This window comes from Neofelis nebulosa, chromosome 1 (assembly GCF_028018385.1).
Source record: "Neofelis nebulosa isolate mNeoNeb1 chromosome 1, mNeoNeb1.pri, whole genome shotgun sequence".
Lineage (NCBI taxonomy): Eukaryota > Metazoa > Chordata > Mammalia > Carnivora > Felidae > Neofelis > Neofelis nebulosa.
Window position 1 is genome coordinate 121628948 of NC_080782.1, and position 23053 is coordinate 121652000.

At 46.0% G+C, this 23053-nt stretch overlaps 1 protein-coding gene across 5 annotated transcripts in view; it reads right to left on the reverse strand.

Annotated features, from left to right (window-relative positions):
* The window catches only part of ARHGAP26 (Rho GTPase activating protein 26), a 425071-nt gene that overhangs the window by 314171 nt on the left and 87847 nt on the right, over positions 1 to 23053 (reverse strand). For all 5 annotated transcript variants that reach the window (XM_058733064.1, XM_058733057.1, XM_058733045.1 and 2 more), the window contains exons 2-4: positions 6635 to 6730; positions 5019 to 5080; positions 749 to 820 (exon numbers count right to left, since the gene is read on the reverse strand). In XM_058733064.1, coding sequence (XP_058589047.1) covers positions 749 to 820; positions 5019 to 5080; positions 6635 to 6730 — 230 coding nt within the window. The remainder of the gene's footprint in view (positions 1 to 748; positions 821 to 5018; positions 5081 to 6634; positions 6731 to 23053) is intronic.

A 23053-nucleotide genomic window follows, 5' to 3' on the forward strand; every position in this document is an offset into this window, starting at 1 on the left:
CCATTCGTGAGTTTGGGCCCCGCGTCGGGCTCTGTGCTGACAGCTCAAAGCCGGAGGCTGCTTTGGATTCTGTGTCTCCCTCTCACTCTGCCCCTTCCCCACTCATATTCTCTCTGTCTCTCAAAAATGAATAAACGTTAAAAAAAAAAGTAACAATAATAATAAATAAAAAATAAAAATGAACAAGATTCTCTTCACAGTCTTCTCAGGGACTGACAGAATCAGCCAAATTTTAGCTGCAGTCCTTCGCCATCAGCGCTAACAAATTGGGACCTAGGAGTTGAAGCAGTCCTGCTTTTTGACCTGCACAATGTAAAAGATGTACTTTTTTAAACTAGGAAATTTCAAAGAAAACTATGACTTTTCACTTTCTCTTGAAAATTGTCAAGATCTAGCAACAAAGGGCCCATTTTCAAACACAGCAAAAATGAGCTGTGTCCCTCCCCACCACTTCGGGGCCCCATCTGCAACCCAGTCTAGGCTCTGAGTCCTGGGTGTCCACAGTAAGTGCATTTCCACGTTGTCCAAGCACAAATGTATCTACTAACACAAGGAGGCACGGTTTCTACCTTTGCATGATTTATGAACTAGCACAAACCAATTAGGTAACAAAATGCTAGAATGACTGCTCTGGGGTTTGACCACACTCAGTCTTACTTCAGACACTTGGGAATAACAGATGAGCCGCTATAAAATCCAAAAACAAGGCTGCCCTAAAATCCAAGAACAAAGTTTGTGTAATTCTCACCTTGGCAGCCCCAATCTGCTCCTTTCGAAACTTCTCCAAGGGAGTGATGAGCACCTCGCTGGCATTCTCAATCTGGTGAGGAGAGAAACAGAGCAGGGGAGTTGGGGGGGACACGTAAACACAAAAGCAATGATCAGTTAAGAATTCCTTCCGTGTCTCACTTTAAAATTTGAGTAAGCAACACTGTGCAGGTGTTGACTGTTCACGATATGTGAACTGAAAGCACGTCAGATAAAAATCTAGTCATCATCTCCAAACACGGAATTCTTCCCATGTGTGACTCACTCTTTACAGTGAGGACCTCTAAAATGGTAAGCAACCACGTGAAGGCAGAGGGGAGCTGGTAACAGGGCAGGATCTAAATTTCAGCCTTAAGTGACTTCTTGTAAAGGCCAATTGACCAAGTTACATTTAAGTAGATATATTTTGGACAGATCAACATTGAGTCTAGGTTAAAAACAAGAAACACCTGTGGACATGCAATGGCATGAACACCTTCTAAGCCAGACTTTGTGTATTCCTACCAGTACTGGACTAGGATCAGGACATCTGTGCCTCCAGGCCACGGCTGCCTCTCACCTTCACCCCAAGCACTCAACCCATCAGGTCCTGCACGCAACAATACCATCACCCCAAGGCACCTCAAATGCAACAAAACTTGTTCCACTTCCAAGTTTTGGCAGTTAGCCATTTCCTCAGACACTGGATCCCTGAATGCTCTTGTGGACAACTTATTTCTTATTCTAATTCAGGTTTTGGCCTGAAGTTCACCTCTTTAGGGAGGCCTTTCCTGATCACCAGCATATTCCAAAGCACACTTCTCACTACCTCACCACGCATTTTCTTCAGAAGACATAAGCCAGCTAAAGTTTTCTAATTTACCAATACACACACACACACACACACACACACACACACACACACACACACACCATCTTGCAAATGCTCACTTGCCCGCCATTCTTCTCCAAACACAGAAAGGTGCTGAAACAAAGGAGCACTCAAATATTTTTCATTGACTAAATCAATGAATGATTTCTTGACTGGCTGCCAACTGTGTGACCACAGGCGAAGCATTTAACCTCTCTGGGCTCTCATTTCCTAATGTGCAAAATGAGTAGGCTGGATTGTTCCAGCTCGAAGATTCCATGGTCTGTTCGAAGGCAGCAAAATATTTTACAATCTTTCCTTTTAAGTCATTCACTGCTTACTCGTCGCTCAACTAATTATTTCAGGAATCTTGTCCCAACAAAGGATTATTTTCCTAAATCACATGTGCATCCATCACAATGAAACCAACAGAGTAAATGCCAGAAGCCATAGATGGACACAGCCAAGAATTAAGTAAGCAATGTGAGGGATAAAAGGTGGCAGGTCTCCAAATTTACTGCCATTTGCCTTTTTCTCAATTTTGAGAGCACTTACCTCAGAAGAGAGCATTTTAACATGAGGGTCGCAATGTTTAACTTGTTTGCTTTTTATTATTATTTGATGTTGCTTAATGGGCTCCCTCACTTAAATCTTCCACAAATCAAGCACACAGTGGTGTGCTGAGCCAAGTTAGCATACACTTGAGCCAAGAGCACAAGTTAGCATACACTTGACAGTGTTATATTTTTTCAAGAAAAAGTAAACTTAACAACAACAAAAATCCCAACGTCCAGGCTGTATCTCAAACCAATGAAATCAGAATCTCTGTACTCTGTCCCAGGCATCAGTACGTTTTAAACTCCCCGAGTTGTTCCAATGGGCATCCACAGCTGAGAATCTAGCCTTAAGGAGAAGCACCCCCCTCCCCCCCCCCCCACACGAAAGCACGAACTACACCTGGGAAACAGGACGCCCAAGACCTTGCCCCATTCCTTCTACTGCTTGCTATCGGACTTCACAAGACCTCAGTGTTCCCATCTGGCCAACGAAAGACTACAGATAGTGAGAAATAAGGTTTTTCTGGGTCTAAGATTCTATGACTGTGTTATTTCCACTCCGGTCTAAGCACTGCACTGATACTGATGACACAGAAGCCCACTCTATGCTCTTCAAGAACTCACATTTACTATGGGACAGACACATGCAGTGATTATCAGACACAGTGGAGAATCAGATACATGAACCAGATACTACGAAAATACAAAGGATGGCCAAATATCCCAGAGAGTCAGAGAAGTCTTTGCAGAGAGGTGCGGCTTTGGGAAGCTGAGCTGAACTGATGAGGCTGTCCCAGGATAAGGAGGTAGGGAAGGGGCTTGAGATGGCCAGATACTCGGATGCACATGGCAGAAAACTCAATTCACAGACATTAATAATAAAATTGCAGAGGCAAGCTGAAGAGTATAATCCAGTGATTGTTCCCTTACCACGGGCCATGGCAATCTGCAGGGTATTCATCGAGATCTGCTCACCACACCCCCCACCCACAAATACTGACTCGGCCAAGAATCAGACTCAAAAGAATCACTTCCCTTTCTCAGGCAGTAGCACGTGCACAAACACACAAGCTTTCCCCTGCCTCCACCCACCACCAACCGTGCTGCAGCTACCAGCCTCCTGATTCTGATGCAAACACCGAAAAATGGGCCATCAAAGTCAACAATGTCTCTCTGTCCAGGGCAGAAGGTGAGAACTTCCGCTCTGTGGGGAGTTTCAAAGAAATTCCCACATTCTTCAGTGTAACACAAATTTGCGTTTGAATCCAAACTGTGACGCTTTTTAACTACGTGACCTTGGGCATGTTAATTAACCATTCGAAACCTCAGTATCTTCATCTAGACAATGGGATGATAACAGATACCACCTCACAGAGTCATCATGCAGGTTAAAATTAAAAATGCGTGCATACACAATGTCTTGGTCAAGGCTATGAACTGAATAATATCTCCTCAAAATTTATATGGCGAAGCCCTGACCTCCGTGAAATTAATTAAACAAAGATAAACAAAGAGGCCATTAGAGTAGGTGGCTCTAATGTTTTAACAGCCTACATAAGCAAACCAAACCCCAAGGGCGTAAATCTCTCAAGGCTAAGAAATGGAAGCCCAATTAGGCATTCCCAAGTAAGACAAAAGCTTAAGCTATGGCCAATCAAATAATTAACTTGCTACTTCCATTTGTTCGCTATAAAAGTCTTTCCCTTATACTTCCTGCCAGTGGAGGGTCCCTAAACATATCCAGTTTGGTGCTGCCCTGTTTGAACCAATTTTTCTTTGAATAAAGTCGTAAAAATATGATATGCCGCAGTTTATCATTTAAAACTCCCAGGATGACAGTATCTGGAAATGGAGCCTTTGGAAGTAATTAGGTCATAAAAGTGGAGTCCTCACAATGGGATTAGTGGCCTCGTAAGAAAAGATGTAAGAGCCACTCTCTGGTATTTGAGGATATGGCAAGAAGGTGGCCACGGGCCAGCCAGGTAAAAGGTCCTCACCAGGAACCAAATCAGTTGGCTCCTTGATCTTTGACTACCCAGTCTCCACAACTATGAGAAATGAGTATTTGCTGTAAAAACCACCCAGCCTATATTTTGTTCTGGCAGTCTAAGCAGATGAAGACACACTTAGTCTCAAATGATCAGTTTTAGCATGGGAAGAGAGGGAAAAAGTTCGCTGACAGACTCTTCCCTGGGCCTCTGGAGCACCACCGCTTAGGGCCAAGTCCCCCTAGGGACCAACTGCCATGAGGCCAGCAGGGGGATTTCGGTTCAGGCTTCATTCTTGATATCTTACTGATACAGAGAGGATGCAAAAGAACTTTTCACGGATGTGTTATCTGTTATCTATTGATGCCAAACCTCATCAGAATAATTTAGAATACAGAAGGTATCTCTTAAGAACCTAGAGATCAGCATTTGATTCTTCAGTTTGCACAGTGCCCCCTTTGTAGAACCTCTTGTGATTGCTATCATTTAGTTAGTGCCCATTTACTCAGTGCATACTATAGGGCAGACACTGGGTTAGGTGTTTCAGAATAAGAAGTGAAGGAGTGACCCCTGCCCTTCAGGAGCTCTTGGATACATTTAATAAGATGAGAATGGGGGGGTGTGGAGGGGGGCAGAGTGTGACACCTTCGTTCCCACCCTGCCCGTGGGAATGGAAGGCCTCCCAAAGTTAAATAATTCAAAAGATCCACCCGTAAGTCATACCTTACAGGTACACCTTATAGTCAATCTTTGGGAGTTCAACAACGTGGTCCTAAGTTGTCCACAGTAATCCCTTGACATGTATGAAAGGCTGACATGACCACACTGGACAAAGAGCAGCCTGGCCATACTTACCATCCGTATCCGTTCATCTTCAAGATTCCTGAGGACAGTGGCAAACTCCTGCAAAGACCTTGCTGGAAAAGAGAAAGTGCCATGAGAGGGACATAGACAAATGGGCCTTTGGGAGCCTTTCCAGGTACAGTTAGTATGTTATGGAATGAAATCCCTTGGCACATGCAGAATCCTAAAGTCAATTGCTTCCCAAGGCTCTCCCCTTATCTTTTCATCATTAACCATCCAGGATGACCCCTGAACGCAGGTTAATTTCACCTGGCACTCTAGCTAGGAAAGGATATCCTTCAAAAACCTGCCTGTTCCTGACACTACCCAGGACTGATGAGATGCTGGCTGGCTCCCAGACTCTCGGCTGGAAGGGGCAGAGTTCCGCTTAGGAGTTGAAGGATTTCCTGCCCAGGATGTGACCCCTTCAACCTTGGTTGTGGGGCTGCGTCAGAAACCAACCTTTCCTCTGGCACCCGAACTACACCAGTGTAGCTCACAGTGGAAGCCACATCTCCGGTTTCTCCCTGGATTCCTCCTCCTGAGACTTCAGGCCACTTATTAATACAATGCAGTGTGCAACGTGGTGGTCAGATGCAGAGAGTCTCCTTCACCAGAATTATTCCCAAAGGCAACAGGCACTAGGTGCAACAGCCCTGAGGATATTCAGGACAAAGGTGGAGTCTTGGGAAAAGTACCCATGTATTCAGCAGTTACTACAATGATGCATTTTCACTGCTCTAGTCTATCGTCCCAACTGCCTTTGCTCATGCCCAGATCGTGGCACTCTGCGTGACAACAGGGGATTCAATAAGCATTTGACAACTTTCTTCAGTTTAACTCTCTCAATCCTTGCTCACTCCATGGAACTAACCAAGACGCCCAATGTAAGAAGAGTCAAGTACAGTGACTAGGCCCTGCCACAGACAGACATCGTGACATTGCAAATCATCTGCACACAGCATGGTAATCAACAGTAACCCCACCCTCAGCCTCTGGTTAAGGAATGGGAGAGGAGATGGAGGGATGGGAGGGTGTGGGTCAGTCCATGTGCCATGAAAACAGAAGGATCAGGCCTTTAAGAACTGGGCGGAGAGAGGAGTTTAGCTTTGCTCGCCACAGCACGTGGCACCTCAACAGAAACAACAGAAGGTGGCCAGAAGGAACTGTGTTGTGGGAGCCAGCGTCAGCAAGCCCCACCACCCTCAGCCCAGGAGCAGGCAGCAACTACAGATCAGTCCCAAGCTCAGGTCTGCCCCCCTGCCCCGCGCCCCACAACACCCCGGCCCTCTTCTCAGCCAGAGCGGTGCATGGGGGAGGGTGGTCCCAGAACAGATCTCCTCTCGTCCACAGACATCTTGCCAACACACCTTGACCACTCTGCCTGAGATGCCAACTCCAGTGCACCCATGCATGATTTTTCCCCTGCACAAGGGGCCTAGTTCGCCACTTGGGATGAACAGGCCCCTTGACCTCCGACCCTCACTTCACTCTGTCCTCACCACTGTTGGTATGGGCTTCTTGATTCATGACACTTAGACACTTCCTCTCACGGGAAAAAGGCTCAGCAAGGACATAGACAGTTATGGTAAACCGTGACCTTTCTTACACACATGGTTCAGACTTACCTATACACATTTCATCATCTGTTTCTGCATCTCCTATGCACTGGAATTTAAATTCATTTAAGGAATCAGCAAATTTCCTCTTCGCTGAAGATAGATCTAGCAAGAAAGAGAGAAAATATGAATTATGGACATAAACTGATGTTCTCATGTGCTGCGCTTTTTAGTCGTTCTACTTCATGCAGCAGCTCGATTTGTTCCTGAGGCAATTTCAAACACAAAAGAATCTAAGTTCCAAAACGCTGAACAGCTGTTTCTAACGTGAAATTGTGATTGGCTTGACAAATTCATACTTGTGTTAACACTGCTTTAACCATTCTGCTTCCAGCTCTAACTCCTCCAGCCACACACTGAGTCTCGTCGTGGACACTGGTCCTGGTGGGAATCCACTTGCCTAAGGAGGTGTCAGGAGGCAGTGTGGGTCAGAGCAGACATCAGCATCCATCATCCCGTGGGTGAGCTCAGCCACGGACCTCCCACATCCCGACATTAGGTAGGGAGCTGGAAGGAAGGGCGAGGTGGGCCCAGCCCCCACCGCCCAGGAGCTTCTGGACTCCTTATTGTGACCCAGGCACAAGTGACGCCGAGTTCTCACAACCCTTGCAGTTTCCCTCACGGGAGAGTGACCGGCCAGCCTGACCAATTTCCGCCTGAACCATTTTCCTGGGTCACCACATTCCCCGCTGCCACAAGAACAAAGCCCTGGCAATGTTTTGAGTTGGGGTTAAAAACACACCCCACATATGTTCTCTGTAAAGAAAGCTCTTGGAGGGGCGCCTGGGTGGCGCAGTCGGTTAAGCATCCGACTTCAGCCAGGTCACGATCTCGCGGTCCGTGAGTTCGAGCCCCACGTCAGGCTCTGGGCTGATGGCTCGGAGCCTGGAGCCTGTTTCCGATTCTGTGTCTCCCTCTCTCTCTGCCCCTCCCCCGTTCATGCTATGTCTCTCTCTGTCCCAAAAATAAATAAAAAACGTTGAAAAAAAAAATTTAAAAAAAAAAAAAAAAAAAAAAAAAAAAAAAAAGAAAGCTCTTGGAAATCCTTGTCAAATTTAAAAAATAAGCTTCCATTTAAGACAGTATCAAAAGCCAATGATCCCTCCTGAACCCTCAGCTTCTGTTAAGGGTATAAAAGCACCCAGTTACCTTTAAGTGGCCTGACAGACACAGCTGCTCAGTCCAAATGTGCTTAACTTAATTCCACAGGCAGCCTTCCTGCACATTAGGCTAATCATTCAAATGACCCTCATAGATGTTTCCCTTATTGAAGGGGAAATGGTATTATGTTCAAATTCCCAGAGGAGGGAAATATGAGGCACAACTGGCAACACGGACTGGCTTTAATGAGATACGGGGAGGAGGCTGGGACGGCTCTGGCTTCACAGACCAACATCACCTAATGGAATAAAAGCATCCTTGTCTTGTTTAGTTCCTGGACCTGTTCCTTCAAGTTAGGGGTCATGGGTGGTTGTTTTTTCCTCCATCTTTTGGTTTTGCTGGTTTCCCTGGTGTACCTGCCAGTGCATCCTGCTCGGTGCGTGAATACTGTGTGCACGTGGAGGGCAGTACATAAACTCCACCACCGGTGTGCAGCTCACCAATCCCAGAGCATATTCTAAGCGCTAGAAGGGAGTACAAGAGGCTGGCTGAGCAGTCGGTCTCTTCTCAGGTCTGGGGCTCAGGCTTTGACCACCTGGACAGCAGAAGCTCCTGCTGCGAGACAGCCCTCCCATGGGCTCCAGTGACACGAGTCCCAAGACAGCTGCGGCTTGTGCAAGGAAGGCCCTCAGCTCTACACCAAAAGAAGACAACACTTGAAGTAGAGAAGGAGAACACAGGAGCCAACAGCCAATAATCTCCAGTCTCTCCCTGGTCCAGTCACTTTAATGGAATGGTCTTTGGCAAAAAGTGCAGAGATGCCAGCAGAGGAATCGGGCATCTGTTAAACCTGGCAGACCCAAGCTGAGGATATCCCTAAGAACGCCAATCACTCCCTGGCAAGTCAGGAAAGAAACAGATGCATCTGAAAGTCAGAACGCTGTGGGGAGCAAAGACACGAGGCCACAGGCAGGCAGGATGAGAAAAAGGTGGAATCATCTTTCAGAACAGAAGACAAAGCCCCCCAGGAAGGCCGAAGAGTATCATGCCAAGAACGTGGACATGGCTGTTCTCAGTCACACCATAATTAGAATGTTCTCCAGAACAGAATTCACAAAGAAAGGCCTGTGCAAAGAGTAAGAACGGAATAGCTTCTCTATCCACCTAACAATCTTCTGTGCCTCCCCAGGAGGCAAGAAAGACTCAAACTGGAGAAGCATCTAAACAAAGTGGAAATAAGCCGAAATGTAAGCCAGGCTTGGGAAACCTCCCAACACTCACCTGAGAAGCTAATAATGCACAACAGGGCCTTTGTGGGGCCTTTTTCACAGGAGGACCCATCCAAGCTGTAGCAGGGCCTGTTAGCTTCTGACCAGAAAGTAACCTTATTTCATTGTTGAGTGACACACAGCACACCCTGCCACGACACAAACCTGAGAAGCTGCGTGGGACACCCACAGAGCTGGTAAGGACACGACTCTCGCTGATGGAAGAATTAGGTAATGAGTACTGCTCCAGAGGCAATACTGGTTACAGACCAGTGAGCACAGTTAGGTAGACTAAAAAAATCCCAATTACTGGAATCTGAAAAGGAAGTCACCATTAGGCCTGAAGAATTTGTGCCTAAGAGACAAATCTTTCGGTCAAAGTGCAGGGAAACACCTGGTGTTTTGTTTATTCAGCATACTCCCTAGTCTTTGCAACAGCAGCTCAAGCTTTCTTTGGAGAATCTCCCCTTGAGGCTTTCTCACTCGGGGTCCTGGTTGTAGGCTGATCAGCCTCTTGCCCTCACCCCAATCTTACCTAGCTCCTGGGCTCAAATTTCAGCTCCACTATTTCCTAGACAGGTAACTAACTCTGGGCTAGGCCTAACTTCATAGTCCCTTACCTGACAGAAGCTGTCGGCCCCACCTAACGCACCAGCTTATCAGGAGCCCCAGGGAGGCGCACTGCACAGGCACTCTGTACGCCGTAAGCTTCAGTTCCAGGCAAGGCTGGGCTATTGTTCCCTACTAAGCGAATCCTGCAATGACAGAACCCAGGGAAGCGAAGCCTGACTACCTGATGTTGAGAACTCAGATAAGTTAAAAGAGTGACCTAACAGCACAGAGCTCTAAGGTGGGGATCTGGGTCTCTCTAAGCTCGTGCGTGCTAAGATCTTTGTAGCACACAGATACACCATGATGCCTCACCCTGTTAAGATAAAACCCCTACTGTTACTGGGGACAACAGAGAGGACACCAAAAAGAACACCTAAAACACAGTGCTTCTTGTCTACAACCCAGAATGACTGATGGCATCTTATGCAGACGATCACCTTTGACATGTAGCTGCAGAGAGATTTATTTCTGGAGACTTCACTCTGAGGCAACAAGAATCTAACGTGCACATTCCAGTAAGAAGAGCAGAGAAGCAAGAGAAGCCGGTACTGATGTTGAGTGCATGCCAAGCTTCATGACACCCTGCTCATAGAACCCCAGTGTTCCATGTTCAGTCCAAGATACAGCGAGGCGCAAAAGTCAGTAATATTTACTCTGCAGAAAGATCTGTTGCTAGAAAGGCAGAATGCTGGCCAGAGCAGAGAGAAGTTGTAACTGGCAGCTGCTGGGGAGGACAAGTATTTGCCTTATAGAATTGAGTTGCCTCCACCTCAGTGAGACCAGGCAGCTAAGGGACACAGAAGCAGCTAGAAGTCTGGGCCTTGAAAGACGGCTCCCAAAGATGTCTGCTTACTAGGGGACCAGAGAGAAGTGCCCTTCTCATCCTGGAGAAGCCATGCTCTCTGCCTCCCTAGTTACTAACCTGCACAGTTTTAAGACAATTCAACCTAACTCTAATTCTTTTTTCAGTAAAAGAAGGTTGATAATTTTTTAAGTTAGGATCTACCTTAATTTACACAAGTTTTACCATTAGTACCATAAGTCAAGCCATTTCCATTTTCCCCTTGGGTAAAACTTAATATACAGGCGCACACACAAATACATAATGTGTACACAACACATAATGAAGGACTCAAGGTAATTGTAGAGTTATATTTCTTTCAGGGCATCTGTCACCTTTCTTTGACCTCCAGTTACCAGAACTGTATATAAGTACCCATAAAATTTTTGCTCCTCAATCACATCTCCCAGGATTTGGAAACGGATTACCGTTAATGAAGTCCAACTGCCACGGTAAGTATTTGTGACAAGACTGGCCTCTTGGCTGCTTAAAGTACAAACACCAGGGGCGCCTGGGTGGCGCAGTCGGTTAAGCGTCCGACTTCAGCCAGGTCACGATCTCGCGGTCCGTGAGTTTGAGCCCCGCGTCAGGCTCTGGGCTGATGGCTCGGAGCCTGGAGCCTGTTTCCGATTCTGTGTCTCCCTCTCTCTCTGCCCCTCCCCCGTTCATGCTCTGTCTCTCTCTGTCCCAAAAATAAAAAATAAAAAATAAAAAAAAACGTTGAAAAAAAAAGTACAAACACCAAAGTCCCCAGGCCTACCTAACCTCTCCCTTCTCTGAAAACCAATTACACTTACTCTCTATGCCTGATTGCCTTGTATTTGGAATGATTCCAGAACTATGCATGAGTGGCTCCCTGGCAAATGCATATTAAGTGCCTAAGACAAGGCCGAACAAGGTGGCCCTTAAGACAGGCTGGACTGATCTGGCCGGGCACAGCAACAGAAGGTATCTTACAGATGGAACATGTGAGATCCCCAATTGAGAGGACCCACAGGTGGGTATGAGTTCCCCAAATAAGAGGGTTGACAGCTGGACATAAGTCCTCAGGATGGCAGCTTTGCCCACAACTCACATTCTCAGGTAAACTTCCCATTCTCCAAATCAAACTCTCTCTCCTCTCCTACGCTCTAACTAAGGGCCTCTTCCTGTGTCACCAGTTTGGCAAAGGGCACCACCATCTGTCCTGCCACACAAGTCAAAGTCACACACCCACGTGTCATCCCTGGCAGCACTGTGTCCTTCCCAAGTGTGTCCATTTCACCTCCTAAGCATGTCTGTTCGATACACTCCTCCCCGTCACCATTCACAAACGTCTACATCAAATGCCCCCATTTTCCTGGGTAACTACAAATGCCTCTGCTCTGGTCCCCCGCACTCACTTTTGTCCCTCCAATCAGTTCTCTCTCCAGTCATGACAGCTCCAATAGTGAATCCTGCAATGGGTTCCCAGAGTTCTGAAACCCAAGACCAAAGTCCTTCCCAAAATCTTGCAAATCCTTCCCAGCCTTGCAAGGCCTGGGCCCCCAACTTCCTCTCTGGGTTCTGCCAGTTCCTGGAACTCCCTACTCATCCCTGCAGCCCTCAACTGAAAAGTTTAGTCCTCCAAGAAGCCTGCCCTGACTTCTGTAACCAGACCAAACCCCACGCTACCTTCACCCTAAGTCCTATGCACCTGTTTCTTCATAGTAATTTTATATTGTTCAGGTGACTCTCCGATTATTATCTCCCCAACTAGTAAATTCCTTCAGGGTGAGGATCCTGTCACTTCATGCCCACCAGGACAACCTCAGAACCTAGCACATCACCTGGCTGAAAGCAGGCGTCACAGGAAGAACAAAGGGGGAGGGGAAGTTGGACACTCGCCTAGTTCCCTGCACTCATCAAAGGTGAAATTCTCAGTTGTATGCTTCGCAAGTGAAAATAAGATTAGATACATAATAGGATAAACGTCAAACTTCATTAAGCCAGCCTGAAGTTTGCATATATAGGAATATGCTTACTTAACATAGAACCACCTCCCCTCATCTTCTTTGTTGAAGAAGATTCCCACAGAGTTGCAGAACCACCAGCAAGGACATGAAGCAAAACCTTCTCTATACCAAGAGACCAGGAACAATGAGCTACAAACATGCCAGGTGTGGGCCACAGCCATGTGTGCCCTTTCAGCCCCAGCCTTTCCCCAAGCCTGGAGCTAAAACAGATGAAGAAAGGGTTCCGGAGACCCTTCTCTCCTTCCCCATACCTGGGCAAGTGGAAAACACATCCAATCAGAAACTGCCTGGGGAGAGGCATTTCCCAGTCTGCATGTGGCATTTTAAACCTAGTGCCATTGCTTAACTATAAGAAAACCAACCATGTTCCTTTGTGAGGTACCATTCTACAGCCTGAAACCCTGCACTTCAGGAGCAAAAAGAGAGATGGTGTTCAAATCTTACAGTAGAACAAAACACACTCAACAACATTCATCTAGTTTCTGTGATGCAGTCTTACCTGTGGCCACTAGGTGGCGGTGGACAATATCAGAGAAGAGGTGTTAATAACCCAAGGAGAAATGACAAAGCCTGTCAAGTAGTGCTGGGCACAGACCATGCCCTGCTGATGAAGACACCCACCCAAGAAGGGAAATGTCCAGTAGACACTCAATCAGCAATGCGGGGAGAAGCGCTGGCCTCCACGGGGGAAGAAATGTCCCAAAACATGCAGAGGACCTGCGTTCTTCTTATCCATTCAAGCCTGAGACATGGAGGGGAAGGGCTAGAAGGATCAAGTCACCACCAGTATGTCTCTTCCATTTTTCCAATCTGGTTGGAGCAGACTCAGAAAACCACTCACGTCACTAAAGGGTGATATGCCCACCAGCCACATCAACCACCACACGTCACATCATGTGCATTCTGATGATACATCTGTGTGCTTTTCCTGAGGCCATTTCCCTAAAATTTTGTTACCTAAATGAGGACATAGCCAACCCTGAATCTGGAGAATTTGTTTCTCCAACCAGAGCACTAAGGCTAATGAAATTCTCGGAGTTATTTTAAAAATGAAATTCTGGGGCACTTGGGTGGCTCAGTCGATTAAGCACCCAACTCTTGATTTAGGTTCAGGTCATGATCTCCAATCATGGGATTGGAGTCAACAGTCATGGGATCAAGCCCTAGTTGGGCTCTGCACTGGGTGTGGACCCTGCTTAAGATTCTCTCTCCCTCTCCCTGTGGACATTCCCCACTCCCACCCCCTTGCATGCATGAACACACTGCTCTCTCAAAATAAAGTAAAATAAAATAAAAATGAAATTCAATAGAAGGAAAGGGGCTTCACCACTTCCTAGACAAGATTTCCAATTCCATTTACATGGAAACATCCTTTTTAGATTAATATGGCGCTCCAACCTCGCCTTCACCTCCATCACAGTAACTGTAAATACATGATGCCTTCACTTACTGGGCACTTACTATATGTACCTACTGAGTACTTTAACTCATTTCATCCTTACAATAATCCTACAGATAGGAATTATGAGTCCCATTTTGCAGATGGGGCAACAGATTCAGAGATTAAATCATGTGCCATGGTCACATAGCTAACGTGTGGTAGTGTGAGAAACCTGGTCCTTCTGACTCCTAAACTCTCAGCTACAATACTCCAAGGTGTAACTGACTCTAATATTTGAGAATCTGGTATCAGTGTACTCAAATTCTAAAAGTGATACATATACATTCTATACGCTTTAGGAGTCTGCAAGTTAGAAGGACCTCATCTGTGAACAGATGTACCTGTGCTTTCAGTCACTGCAATCAACCCCAGTCTAGAACAGATGACTCTCCCTCTGACTTAACATCACACAGTCAGTAGGAGCCTAACACTACACTGTGTCACAGTGCCTACCTCATTCACCTCATCTCATCACGTAGGCATTTTATCATTTCACATCATCCCAGGAAGGGTGAATACGGTAAAATGTTTTTGAGACAGAGACCACATTCACTTAACTTTTATTACAGTATACTGTTCTAACTGCTCTGTTGTACTTTTAATTATTGTTGCAAACATCTCACTGTGCCTAATTTATAAATCTAACTTGATCATTAGTATGTATGTGCAGTTTAAGTGCAGAAAATAAAAACAGTCTATATAGGTTTCTGCACTATCTGTGGTTTCAGACATCCACTGGGATCTTGGAACATATCCGCTGTAGGGGGGGGGGGGCGGTGGGTGGGAGAAGGACGGCTGTACATGAACTCGCAAATTAAGGGAGAACATGCTATAGCAGTCAGAGTAGGGGGAAAAAAACAGCTACAGATGTGCAAGCAGGCTATTACTCCAGGTGGGGCCAGTGGAGGAGTCCTCCCAGGAAAAAAGAACAGCGAGTAGCTTTTGAAGAGAGCCTTAAAAGTTCAGAAGTCCAGTATTATTTAGAAATGAAAGGAGGTACACAGCACGGTAAGCAGGCATGGGAAGGTATTCTAGAAGTAGCAACAGGAAGCAAGGAGGACCCAGGGAGACACAGCAGGCAGTTCAGCCTCATGGACAGAAGCTAAGACTAGGAAGAGAGATTGGAATCCAAACATGGAAGGACTGGAATGCCAAGCTAAGGAATTCAGACTTCATCCCTCAAGAAATGGAAACCATATTTTTATAAAGAGAGACAAGGTCAACAAACATTGGTTACAACTTTCATTGAGGAGCTGGCCCAGAACTCAGCTTTGGGACCTCTGCTCTGACTTCCCATCCTGCTTCACTGCCAAGAGTGTACAACCACAGTCAAGGGGCTTTGTCCTTAGGGAATGACTAGGTGACAGATGACACCTCTCAACCATGACATTGGGTGCACAGACCACTGGGCAGTCAGAAGATAAGGAGAGAATGAGGGATTCAGAGGAACTCTACTCCCTACCAAAAACTCCAAGTTGAGATCTGATTGTGACTCATCAGTAGCATCATCACCATATACATGTAATTATATACAACGATGTATACAAACACATTTGTATTTCTGAAGTGCTACATGAGCTACTAGGAGCATCGAGTTTAAGTACTACCACTTGATCTTGTACAAAGAAATTTCAGACCAGTTTAATGTCACATAACAGGCGCTTAATAAACATCTGCTAATCAAGGACCAGTATGTTAAATGATTAAGTCAGCACTAGACCTAGGATAAAAAGTCAAGCCCCAAAGAGCCCAGCCTCAAATGTGAATCCCTCAGCCCTGACACAAAGCAGAACAAGGACACAGAGGTACTGGATTCAGAACAATTATGTTCACATAAAGCCCCAAGACCTTCCAAGACAGCAGGTCAGCACAGGAAAAATCCCTCAAGGAAAACAATGGTGATTTGCTTGGTTAAACAAAGAAACCCATTTTAAGAGGGACTGATCAAGTGTAAGAGCAAAAAAGAAAGGGTATTTCCATAGACTTCAAATATAAATGTCTCACACACACACACTCTCTCTCTCTCTCTCTCTCTCTCTCTCTCTCTCACACACACACACACACACACACACACACACACACACACACACACACACACAGTCAAGGGCAATTCACAAGAGTATGAAGTGCATGGAATCCACAAACATGGATTCAAACCCTGGATGTGCCTATTACCAGCTCTATGATGGCATAAATTACTCAACCTTTCTGACAGTTGATGTCACTATGAGGGGAACAAGTACCTGACAGGGCTGCTGTGGGAATTAAAAATGAAGGGAAGGGGCGCCTGGGTGGCTCAGTTGGCTGAGCATCCGACTTCAGCTCAGGTCATGATCTCACAGCTCGTGGGTTCAAGCCCCGCATCAGGCTCTGTGCTGACAGCTCAGAGCCTGGAGCCTGCTTCAGATTCTGTGTCTCCCTCTCTCTCTGCCCCTCCCCCACTCATGCCATGTCTCTGTCTCTCAAAAATAAACATTAAAAAAAATTTTTTTAAATGAAGGAAAAACAACATTCGAAGAGCAGAGCACAGGGTTGCCCTTGGATGCTGGTTCTTTCCTTCCCACAAGCACAGGCTGAGCACAGGTTAGAGACAAGGGGATCAACAAAAGGAGCATCTTAGTTAGCTAAAGAATTAAGGAATTTTTGCCTCATTAATTCATCAAATACAGGCATCCCCTGTTTTTCTAAAGTTCAAGTTATGCCACTTCACTTTAACAACCTATCGACATCCGTCCTTACTTTCACTAACCAAAAGAAATCCAGAGAGTTTTTTCCCTTCTCCATGGAAAGCGAAAATAGCGCTCAGTGTTTGTTTTGCAGTGAGCTGTGCGCGCGGAGCACCAGAGTGGCCACAGCTTTGAACTGTGTCTGTGAGCTTCTGCACCTCATCTTGGTTTATTTTGTGCACCATTAACAAGATGTGTCCTGAAGTATCAGAAAAGCGTTAAGAGAGGTTATTTTGGGGGCCTTGGGGATGCACGAGAGTTTTCCCACCTAAGTTAATAGTAACTGCTTCTTCATTTTATCCTATTTTAGCTTAGGAAAGGTTTCACAGGAACACTCCACTGTGGGTAGTGCAGTAAACCTGTCACCTCCTCCTAATGATCAGGCTACTAAAAATACATTGGGAGTCCTTAAAGGTTTTCCTCAGATGCTCAGAAAAGTCTAACATACCTACCAAATTAAAATTTCTTTTAATCTGCTGCAGACAAAAGGAAAGAAAAAAACCCTGGACTAGAGCATGCTGTATTTTATCTGAACAGTAACTCAAGGAGCAGGGCTTCCTGCAAAATTTACTAAGCTCAAGAGGTACCTCTTAAATGCACTGAGGCTAAGAGTGGTATCCTGAAATCCTTCTTGTCCACTGAGTGGGGGAGGAGGCCATTACCAGGTAGAACAGAATCAGAACGCTAACAGGACAGCCACGATAAGTGGGCTTTACAGGATGCACGGGCCTGAAGTGCCTGGCTTCCTGAGAAGGTGCCCAGAACGAACTGCACTGCAGGAGCCAGTGTGAGCATGCCCCATCACTCTCGGGCCTCAGCCCAGAACAGTTGCTCAGGCAGCAACTACAGAGCAGGTCACAATAGAACTCAAGGACCAGAGGGTCCAGATGGTGCAGAGCTAGAACTCAGGCAGAGAACGCTGAGCTTCTTCAAGCTCAACACCACTGCATTACTATTATGCTCAACACAGAGCAGATGAACGGTCTGAGGGAGGGCAACTGATCCTGGCTTGGGCCTCAAGACTTATTAGCTTTTGCTTCTACAATGTCCTACCATCTTAGAGGAGAGCTTCTCAGCCTTTAAAGTGCACTCAAAGACAGAGTGATCTTGTTAAAACGCTGAGTGTGATTCAGTAGGCCTGGGAGTCTGCATTTTGAACATGTTTCCAGGTGATACCGACGTTGCTGGTCCAGGCTCCATACTCTATGAGGCAAGGATGGGGATTTCCACCAGAAACCCTAAAAGTAAACAACACGGTGTCTTTCTAACTTCCAGCCCAGCACCTAGAATATCCAGGACCTCAGTACATACTGCAAGAAAGGATTCCTTGAAAGGACTTCAACTGTTGCACAAAACAAAGAGATGCTAGGATAAAAGTCAGAAATGGGCTGCGTCCTTGTTCACCCGGGAACAACGCATATGAACCTCAGGAAGGTAAATTAACACCTTAGCCTTAAAGAACTCATTTGAAAACCAGAAGGATGACCAGTCATCTTTAAGGCCCCTTCTAACTTTAAAAAATTCCAGCTCTGAAATTCCACCCCAACTCTTTTTTCTGTGCCTTTAAAAAATTATTTTAATGGCCAGGGTATACACTGGCTATCCCTACAGGGAGGCACACCTCTGTCATTCTCAGATCACAGTTTCCAAAACTCCAATGGAGAGAACACAGACTCTGTTAGTCTCAGCAAATAACCATAGCAACTAATACCCCCAAATAAAATGATGTCTTCACAATGATGTGCTGGCTCAATTAGATTAAGAGGGTGACGTCTACCATCTCAAAATTTATGGTTGTAAACTTAGAGCAAAAGCCAGACTTTCTTGGAAGAGGTTTTCAAGAAAAAAAAAAGAGGGGGGGGGTGGTGGTGGTGAGGGGTGTCTTGCCAATAAAATGAAAGAAGGACAGGGAGCCAGAAAAATGGAGATGAGAAGTGGACCAGAGCTGCCCTGCCTGTCCAGGTCCACAGAGACGAGGCCCAGGCACCCACGTGGAAATCCAGAACTTGGACAGATCTGAGTGCCACCACTTCCACCAGGTTATTGAGAACGGCACTGTGTCCTCTTTCTGTGCCTTTCTTCACGCATATAATAAAAGAATAAATACTGCCACCTTGGAAAAGAGTGATCTACCAAAGGGGCTGTGAGGCTTTTTAATGAAAAAGGGGAAACCTGCAAAATGGTTAATCTGGGTTGATAATGGATTTCCAAGCCCAATTCCCCACAGGTCATCCGGGATTCAGATGCTCCTGTTCCAAGGTCTTGAGATTAGAACTGGAATCGTGAAGGGAAAACCCAGGTCTGCCCCTTCCAGCGTCTGCAATCACAGCTGCTCTGAACACATTCATGCAGCAAGAGGCTCACTTGAAAAGCAGGAAAAGGGAAGCCAAGGCCCATCACTTCCCTATAACCCCTGATCCTTTTCTAGCAAAGGACAAAAAGAGAAAAAGCAAACCAAAAACCCAGCCCAAAGAATATGGCCTTGACTTGCATTCAAATGTCAACAACTTCTGTTACTAAGAAAGCCCCACAGCAGAACCTGGAGAAGATGCCCAAGTTCAGATCCACCTCTGGCTGCTCTCATCAACAGCTAAGATGAATTTGAGGGTAGTCAAGGCAAGACAAGGCACTGGAAGTAAAGAGAGGCCTTCCACCAGCCAAGTAAGCCTCAGATAAAGGGTAAGTGCTAGAATAATGAGTCAACTCAAAATCCCACCTCAGCCATCTAGAAGGCCTCTGTACTCTTCTCCACCTGCCTGAAATGGAGTTGAGTGGGGGAGGAAAGCTGCCTCCAGGGATTTCTGTGAGTAAAGAGATGATGCTCGGAAGTGCTCAGCAGCAGGCCTGCAGCCAGCACTCAAAAAACAATAGATATTAATAGTAGACAGTATTACCCAAGAACGTACTAACCAAAATGTCAGGCTGACTTATTTCTGTGTAAAAATCAGACGACAGTCACTTGGCCTCCTACCACCTATGTTTACGCCCCCCTCATCCTGCTGACCTCCGAGCATTATGATGATCTCAATGGAACCCAGCTAATGACCGGGCACAGCTCACTCTTGCCCACTAATACCACAGGGAGCAGTGCAGCAGCTCCCCAGCACCGAAGATCCATTTGAAAAGGAAAAGTTGCCTGTCTCCCTGCGGATTAAATTAACATTTCCTGAAGAAAAAAAAAGAAAACAAAAGCACACAGCGTTTCTGAACAGAGCCACACCTAGTAACATCCCCCAAAATTAGTTTCACTTTCTTTTATCCTGCGTTCAATGAGCCACATTCCTGCTGCACCTGGCCAAGGCTGTGCTCCTGGGACCAGGCAGGGAGGTCCAGGTGGGCAACAATTGCCTGCCACACAGGTTCCCAAGAAAAGTCCAGGTTCCCTGCCATGCTGCCTCCTTACCTAACACTGTCTCCTCCCCAGCTCTGCCCAGTCAGGTAAGAAATTGTGCTTCAGGGGCACTTGGGTGGCTCAGTAGGTTGAGTAACCGACTTCAGCTCAGATCATGAGCTCGGGGTTCATGACTCTGAGTCCCGTATCAGGCTCGCTGCTGTCTGCACGGAGCCCACTTTGGATCCTCTGTACCCCTCTCTCTGCCCCACCCTCACCTCCCACGGGTGCACAAGTTCGCTCTCTCACTCTCTCTCTCAAAAATAAACATTAAAAATTACTAAAAAAAAAAAAAAAAAAAGAAAAAGAAATCATGCTTCAGGTAGTTCTCAGAGAACCCTCTTTTTTTTTTTTTAACGTTTTATTTATTTTTGAGACAGAGAGAGACAGAGCATGAATGGGGGAGGGGCAGAGAGAGAGGGAGACACAGAATCGGAAGCAGGCTCTAGGCTCTGAGCCATCAACCCAGAGCCCGATGCGGGGCTCGAACTCACGGACCGCGAGATCGTGACCTGAGCCGAAGTCGGACGTTTAACCGACTGAGCCACCCAGGCGCCCCTCAGAGAACCCTCTTAACTCCATACCATCACAGGACTTGAGAGACCAAGTTTAGTGTTTCTCCAATATACTGAGCATCACCTGTCGTCGACTTGCCTCAGGAGCACACCCAGCCACCTCAAATCTGGGGGGCTGGGGTCCAGGAATCTAGGCTCGCAGGTAGTTTTTTCGCATGATGAAGTTAGAGAACGGCTATCATCTAAACCCTCAGAACATCTAGCACCAGGCACCAATAATGGAACCTCTCCTGATTACAAAGGTTGAGCTGCAAGGAGCAAGCCCGAACTTCCAGTTCCTGACAACAGGCTTACAAATGTTCCCAAAGCAGGCAATTAAGGCCTATAGAGGAAGAAATCTAAGTGACAGTAGAGGTGGGAAGAGGTAACACCAGAGTTCAATTAAAAAAAAAATCACAAATTCTGAACCCTTAGCCTCTTTCCAAAAAAGTTCTCAATCATGTCTCTTATTCCACAAGCACCTAGGAAGGCAGCTCTGTTTAAGGCCTGATTTGTACGCCCCTTGCTTATGGCACCGGCAGCTGATGAACGGCCATGGTGATGACTGCCTAGAAACCCATCCGGAAACCATGCTTCCCAAAGAAGTGACAGCTGCCTTCAGCGCCTGGCAAGCCAAGCACTCTTGGCCCACAGGCCTGGGCTGGGGCTGCCAATACAGGACCTGCCCAGTTCATCTTCTCTAAGCCTGCTAACAGTCAACCTGACACAGACCCAAGTGAATCCATGATACAAGGCTCACAGGCGGCTGACAGGACTACCACTTCAGGGACACGCAACCCATGTGGTCACACAGGAGCCCACACTCAGAAGGGCCATTTAGCTTAATGCTATCCTACCACCATCTTGACATTAGTTAAAAATGTATCTTTGAACTTATATTTTGTAACTCAAGTCTGGTGGGATAAGCAGAGCTGAGATCTCCAACTTGGTGGCAGGCATGTCCACCGGGGTCCCTGCAGCCCCATATGAGCACATGGTGTTTGCGATGGCCCATGAGCACAGAACTCTTGTGGACCCACAATGTCTGCAAACTGAGCGAGACTAAAGCCAAGTACCAGCTGAGCATGTTCTGTCTGTAACTGAGTAAGCGGGAACACTGACAGCCCTGAAAGGCCACATTTTCTTTCCAGACCAAAACCTGCCAAATGCAAAAAGAAGGCATTTGAAGAAACATGAATGACTGAAGGGCCCTGTCTTTCTTACTCATGTTATTTCCCTGGTTAAGCCAGCCACCTAACCCTGACCGTAAAGACACAGCACAGGGAAGGATGGAGCAAACTCACAGTCCTTTGCCCTTGTGGTCCTTCCTTACTCACCAGTGAGACAAAGGTAGAAAGTGCTCAAAGAACGTGTATTAAGTCTGGGGGGGGGGGGGGGGACAGCTGAACTAGGGCATTTTTCACAGAAATACAACAAGCTATGTATGGAACCACAGAAGGAGCCAAAGTAATCTTGAGTTAGAAAAAAGCTGGTGGCATCGTGCTCTAATTGCAAACTATAATACAAAGCTATTGTAATTAAAACAGTATGGTATTGGTATTAAAACAGATGCACAGATCAATGGAACAGAAGAGAGAGCCCAGAAATAAACCCACACGTAGATGGTAGATCAATTTATGCCAAAGCAATGAAAACTATACAAAGGGGGGAAAAGGCTTCAATAAACGGTGTTGGGAAAACTGAACTGCCACACTGAGAATGAAACCAGACCACTACCTTACACTACACACAAAAATTAACTCAAAACAGATTAAATAAGACCTGAAACCATGCAACTCCTACAAGGAAATCTCCTTCACATCACTCTTGGTATGGATTCTCTGGTTCTGACACCAAAAGCAAAGGCAACAAAAGTAAAAATAAAAAAGTGGGACTACATCAAATTAAGAAGTTTCCATACAACAAAGGAAACCATCAACAAAATGAAAAGACAACCCACTGAACAGGACACAATATGTGCAAATCATATATGAGGCTAATACCCAAAATATATAAAGTACTCATGTAACAGCAGAAAAAAATCCAATTAAAATGGGGCAGAGGATTTGAAAAGACGTTTTTCCAAAGATATACAGAAGGTCAACAGGTACATGAAAAGGTGCTCAACATCACCAATCACCAGGAAAATGCAAATTAAAACAAGTGTTAGCAAGGATGTGGAAAAAAAAGAGAACGCTTGCACACTGTCAGTGGGAATGTAAACATATGCAACCACGATGGAAGACACTATGAAGTTCCTCAAAAAATTAAAAATACAACTACCATAGGATCCAGCAAGTCCACTTCTAAATATTCACCTGAAGGAAAATAACCCCCTAATTTGAAAAGATAAATATATCCCCAGGTTCACTGCTGCACTGTTTACAACAGCCAACACATGAAAACAACCTAAGTGTCTATCCATGGATGAATGAAGAAAATGAGGTGTGTGTATATATGTGGTGGAGTATTATTCAGCCATGAAAAAAAAAATGAAATC